This window comes from Hetaerina americana, unplaced genomic scaffold (assembly GCF_022747635.1).
Source record: "Hetaerina americana unplaced genomic scaffold, ioHetAmer1.1.p SCAF_38, whole genome shotgun sequence".
Classification (NCBI taxonomy): Eukaryota; Metazoa; Arthropoda; class Insecta; order Odonata; family Calopterygidae; genus Hetaerina; species Hetaerina americana.
The window spans coordinates 3,087,347-3,093,777 of record NW_027286963.1 but is presented as its reverse complement, the minus strand read 5'-3'; the positions used below and the strand labels follow the sequence as shown (position 1 = coordinate 3,093,777).

The 6,431-nt window shown below is 38.0% G+C and overlaps 1 protein-coding gene across 1 annotated transcript; it reads left to right on the top strand.

The window, feature by feature from the left end:
• Positions 1–155: 155 nt before the first annotated feature.
• Positions 156–4,823, top strand: LOC139691568 (soma ferritin-like). The gene is made up of 3 exons (XM_071589444.1): positions 156–420; positions 792–1,016; positions 4,254–4,823. Exons 1-3 carry the CDS (start codon positions 316–318, stop codon positions 4,449–4,451), a joined length of 528 nt encoding a protein of 175 aa, XP_071445545.1. The 5' UTR covers positions 156–315; the 3' UTR covers positions 4,452–4,823.
• Positions 4,824–6,431: the final 1,608 nt, after the last annotated feature.

The following is a 6,431-nucleotide window of genomic DNA, read 5'->3' as shown; positions in this document are numbered from 1 at the left end:
CTAAAAGAATGACCGAACTGAGAATGGTCCAGTCTAGATGAGACATGGTTGCGTTTAATTAATGATTGGAAACTAGCTTTAGTGTAAAATAAATAATCAATTTCACAGTGCGAAAAGTCCTGCGCCACGAATTGTGTGAGTCATTTGTTCAAATTTTGTTCAATGACGTTTTAGCAAGGTTCTGAGAACGAAGGCTACGAACTTATGAAACACTGATAGAGGTGGTAATCTGCTGTGTGTTATTATTTGTCGCAAAATTGTGTGTGTTACGTTGAAATTTACTTTGACTGAGTTCATTAGAGAACTGGAAACACAATGTCGAGCACCGAAGTCCGTCAGAATTTCCACATCGACTGCGAAGATGGTATAAATAAGCAGATCAATATGGAGCTTTACGCCAGCTACGTTTATTTGTCTATGGTAAGGAGGTTGTCATTTACTATTTTGTGGAAAATGATAAGCTCTTGTTGTTTATACCTGTTTTTGTGGAACTTTTGTATTGACAAACTATGTCCTGAGTTTTAGATTATAAATGACGCAATTTGTAGGTCAGCATAGAAAATTCATTGAAATAGCTGGCCGATACCTTGTCACCCTAATTATCGGTGTGAATATCCTCTGTTGGCAATTTTCCTTTGATATATGTGTTGCTCTTGCGTTTTAATTTTTCTTAACGACGCAGTATAGTGCTGTCGTTCCATAACGCATTAGATTATTATCTTAGAAATCGGTAGTCTTTTGCTTGGAAATAGTATATTTGTTATATGTGCCGCACTCCGTTATAATTCCAGAGTCATTACTTTGAACGAGACGACGTTGCACTGAAAGGTTTTGAGAAGTATTTTAGCAAAGCGTCAGACGATGAACGCGAGCATGCCCAAAAGCTGATGACATATCAAAATAAAAGAGGTGGAAGAATTATACTGAAAGGCATTTCTGCACCTCCGAAAGATGATTGGGTATCAGCCGAAGAAGCAATGACAGCTGCTCTCGATTTGGAGAAGACCGTGAACGAGGTATATAATTTGCTTTATAGAATTTTATTCTATCCTGTTTAATCTCATGAATTTTTACATTGTACTTCAATTATTCCTTTTTAATGACCCTATATATTTTAAAAACTCATTTTATCGGTTGCTGTTCGCAAATTTGTATTAGAAATTGAATATGACATCCAGGAAGAATATCAAGTTTGTTAGTTGACAAAGCTTTAAGTATTGCAGCAATTAAAATCAAATTACACGTCAAAATAGATGGGATACGTTGCCATCACCGTACAACTACCCACGGAGTACATACTCGATGGCAAAAATGCTTTTGAGTTCCTGTGAGCAACAGACCTTTCTGGTGTGAACTATGCAGTAAATTGCTCCTGAAAGGGCCACCATGACAAATGGAAGGCTATTGCTGGAAAAATGGTGCCCGTACAGCATCTGTACATAGTGAGAACACTGTAAAGGCATCTGACTCCTGCGGGGCAGTTTAAGTGCTTGTCATGGTAATAGTACTATTAATGAAGCCATCACTTTGGTTATTTTCCCATGTGATAATGATGGATCCAAGCACGGGACTGGTGAATACTGACAACTATGAGATCAAGGCTAATGGAGCAGGTTTAGTGTCTGATAGCAGCAGTGGTAAACCCTTAGGTTGTTACCATGCGAAACTTTACGACTGAGCCAGCACCAGTGACAAAATATATGCAGAAGAGGCAAAAAATATCTAATTAGGATTTGGGATTGTATTGATAGCAAAGTCAGGAAATTTTAAGCAAATGGAGAGGGGAAATATAGACATGTTAAATGGCGCAGAATGGAGTAGTAGTTTTGAGGGGAGGCGACCGACAGCTGAGGTCATTTGCGCCATAGGGGATGGATAGGAAAGGATGAAGGGTGGAGAGAAACCCGGCGTCGGCATTAGCCTACTCTTTACGAAAGGCGCCAAGGGGTCCGCGGCTTAACGTCCCATCCGACGGACGGCGTACTCACTCAAAGTGCCCTCCACAAAGCACCTCAAGCAGGGATCGAGATACCTCTGAAAAATATTCAACACCGCCGGGATTTGAACCCGGGCCCTCTGGATGGGAAGCCAGTACGCTAGCCCCCGCACCATCTCGATCCCCGCGCAGAATGGAGCTAAGCGAAATGGAAAGATAACCGAGATTATTATAGCAATTATTAAAAAGTAAAAAGTGGTGTTAAGAAAGATTGAAGTAGTGGAAGGGGCAGATAGTGAGGGCATAAGTCTAAGGAAAGTGTCGGAGGATGGGGAAAAGGAAGTCATAAAACCATTTCACTGAGAAAGCCATCTTGATCCCTGGCCTCGAGACTGGAATACTGTACTTAATTGAGCACCAATGGCAGTATTTCCAGGAAGTGGGTGCTAATAATTATTCATGGACTCAGTCCAAAGATATTTTTATGAAATATAAAATGGAATTTTCCATCTCAGCTCCTTCGCTATAACAGCAGCAGAGCAAGGAACAAAACCTGGGTCAGTTAATACAATTTTTAATTGGGTTATGTATATATATTTTCATTTTCAAAATGATTTTAATGTTAAAGTTCTACAAAGTGTCATTTGAAATCTCTTTAAGTAGTTGGCAGGTCATTTATCAAGATAAGGAAGAGCCTTGAACGGCTCCTTATTCACCATTTAAGAATTCACTTGAGGTATTGATTGACATGAAACAGCTGCTTTCTAATGAGAAGGCATCGGATATCAATTCAATATCTCAGACATCCTAATCTTGCTGGTAGTGTAAGATAATTCAATGACCCAAACAATCAAATTTAGACCAAAAGTCACTGCAAAGTGTTATCAAATCGGGTGATTACGTTTGATTGCGATATCAGCTGCAGGTACTCTTGGCTCTCCTGGTTTGAAGCCTTCCTCCCTGGTTAGAGTAAATGATCTTAACCTTTCAGGCACTGAATATTTTTGTACAAACAACTTTCATTCAATTGTAAATGGCTGAGATGATTTTAATTGGATGATAGCTACTGAATACCTGTATGTCACTCCATGTTGTGCAAGTACCGAAAAAAATTGAAAGTATTCCAATGCTAAATGGTTATGACATAAAGGAATCTCATTTAAGTTCAACACCAATAGTAAGAGGGCCATATTTTTCTAACATTTTGCTGATATTTTACCATAGTAAGTGAAGGATTTACCTTTTCTTTCTGAAAAGAAAGATTCAGGAAATTTTCAGCAAAGGTTAATAACCACTAAATTTACAGGGGCAATGATGTGTTATAATACCAGGTCTGTTCCAAAAAGAAGTATCACTATGCATATCATCTTTTTCAACTGGAAAGGCATTGTTCACCTAGTGTTTGTGCCTTAGGGACAGAAATTGAACCTCAAGTTTTACATGGAAGCCCTTGAAAGACCGAGGAGAAGAGCGTAAGGTGTCAGAAAGGAAATCTTTGCCAACTGGAGGCTATATGACCACATTGAACCCTTCCACACCACCTGCCTTTTGGCAGAGTGCCTGGCAAAGCACAAGGTGGCAACACTGCCCCAACTGCCCTACTACAGCCCCGATGTGTCATCTCCAGTCTTCTTTTAGTTCCAAAGAACCATTTTGGAATTCTGGATAATGTCAAAGAGGTCATGATGAGGTGCCTGGAAGAGGTCCTCATCGTTGCCTTCCTGGAAGAGGTGTTAGCATCAGTGTGTCGATGCACAAGGGTGTTGTTTTGAAGAATTTCACTAATTTGTGCTTTGATCTAAAATAAATTTATCTTCCTGAATTTAGTCTACTTATTTTTGGGGCAGACTATGTAATAAAATGACCAGATTATAAATATGAATAACATTAAAGCAAGTGGGAGGGTCATGCAGTAAAGAAATTTTAAACTGTATAGTGATAGCTACCAAGTATTAAACTTATGCATCCCAAACTTGAGTGATTTCAAATGAAACATACTTAATGACCTATACCTTGGAATTTTTATGTATTCTGAATAGTTTTATTACACACATTAGTAAATGTTTTAGGCATTTATGCATTGCAATAACAATGTTTATTGGTTCCTATAAGATATGTTTGTAACAAGTATGGAACACATGAGCTGCACATAGTTTTGAAAGCAATAGCTAGATGACTAAGGTAAAATGGTATTACGCTCTGTGGTATTTTTTGCATTGGTAAACCTCTTATGAATTGTAAGAGGTAGTGGTAATTTAGCCTGGTTATAATATTTAGTAATAGCAGGAAGTAACGCACCATATTCTTTCTTTTACAGAGCCTTCTGAACCTGCACAGGATAGCAACTGCTCATGGGGATGCTAATTTTACTGATTTTCTAGAAACTGAATATTTACAGGAACAAGTTGAATCAATCAAGGAAATAGCGGATCAGCTTACTAATATTAAGAGGGTTGGAACCACAGGGCTTGGAATATACCTGTACGATCAAGATCTTCAGAAATCACACTCTTAAAATCTCCATTCAGTATTTTTTTTATTGTTCTGTTCTTTAACAAGTAAGGTAAGAGGTCATTTGCTACTGACAAAATTTCCTTGAATAGGCCTGCTGTTCTAGTCAGTCTTTGTTCTTTGAGCGGGCCAATCATTGCTTGAGATGAGGCAGTTATGAGAATATAGTGGACACGAGTGAATCACTTAATTATTTGTTGTGCTTAACTGATAGCTGGGCTGTCAGCAAAACAAGATTGATCCAAAATTATGCGTATTTCACTAATATAAATATATTTAGGAGGTTTATATCTTTTATTATGGTGCACAGGATTATGTATAATGTATGTACGCATATTGAAATAAATATGTGAAATAAACATTGCTATTCATTAATGCCCTTGTTTCTCATTGTCAATCATTTAAACAACAAAAATTCCTTTATGTATCAATGTCGATACTTGGAATTTTAGAGTACTTGGTCAGATTCATTAGTAAATCAACATGGAGCAATATCAGAGTTCCTAGTGAACAAACTTTGCCCATTTTGGTTATTTTTCAATTCAATGAGGGACAATTCTGGATTAATGGCTTCTTCATAGATTAGGAGTGGCTATTCTTTAACTAATAGCATACCCTTTGCCACCTCAGCACTAACATAATTAACTATGTTCTGACTCAATAACAAAAAATAGAATGGCTTTGAAAAGCCAAGACTATTGCCAGAAAAAATTAAGACCTCTGCGTTTCTTTGAACTTTAAAAGATCCCCAAGGGAGGCACACATTTTCAAACAATTATCTGTGCTAATCAATCCTGTGACCAACTTACTGACCAAGCATGGGGTTCCTTTACTCTATGCTTTATCAGGCAAGTCCTTGTGTAAAACACTGCACACACTTCTGGGCGTAACTGATGGCATTAACTCGTCGATGAAAAAGAAGACGTCAATGATTTTTTCATCATGACTCAATTAGTTGGGCACTATGCTGTGTCATAAGTCTGGTATCAGTAAACACAATCAATTGACTTTGGAAAAATATTTACATTTTGTCTTTGACATTTTCAATATACAGTGGAAGAGCAGTCACTTAGGGTAAACTGCAATTACTCTATAGCTTCTGTGCTGTTATTGGCAACTGCCTACCTCTAATTGCTTTAGTTGGGTGGTGGTAGGTGTTCTCTAAACAGCCACTACATGACCAGCAAGCCTTGGGATCAAACCAGAGTGTATGAATGAAAAAGCTGTCCCCATGGCGAATTGATGAAACTGGGAAAAGAGAAAAAAGGAGTTATTAATAACAGTAGTAGTCAAAGGCATGGATAACCCATATAGATGTATGGAAACACAGTCAAGGACCCTTAGATCCAACAGACCAAGTGATCATTTCATTGGGGTTCAAATTCTTTTTGAATATATGTATTTGGAAGAGCTGCCACCAACAAATCCTCAAAATGAAAACCCATGATAACATTAATGACCATCAATTAAATGGCTGCCTCACTTTGGAACTTTTCCTATATGGACCACCTCTGGCTAGTTCCTTCCCTTCAACCTATCTGGCATGGGTGACCCTACCCGGAGTTTAATCAGTATAGGTCTAATATTTATTGGAACATGGAAGTCCTGGTATCGTATATGGTTTTAGTTCATGAAAGACATACTTAATGATAATACAACTGGATACGTAAGTGCCTTTCAAAAGTAACATGGAAGCCCATAGCCTGGGTAGCAGAAAGAGCAGACAATAGTAGGTCAAGTCCAGGGGAACTGACTGTAAAGTCCTGTTCAAATTTGTGTGTCCCCTTGGCAGTCTGAGCTCAAGTTGTGTGAACCATGGGAACATTCATGTGGCACAGTAAAAGGAAGTGACCAACTGTTTGTTAAGTGAATCAGTTTCATACTTTTGAGGTATATTTTAGCCTTCACATTGCTGATCCTTCATGATATACATTTAGGTCACAAATTATCCTTGTTTAGTAAAATGTAACAGTTAATTTGATTT

Excerpts from the sequence above, each read along its gene's own strand:
- LOC139691568 (XM_071589444.1), top strand. The coding sequence starts at position 316 with ATGTCGAGCACCGAAGTCCGTCAGAATTTCCACATCGACTGCGAAGAT. Across the intron at positions 421-791 it reads GCTACGTTTATTTGTCTATG|AGTCATTACTTTGAACGAGA; the intron begins GTAAGGAGGTTG and ends TTATAATTCCAG. Across the intron at positions 1,017-4,253 it reads TGGAGAAGACCGTGAACGAG|AGCCTTCTGAACCTGCACAG; the intron begins GTATATAATTTG and ends TTTCTTTTACAG.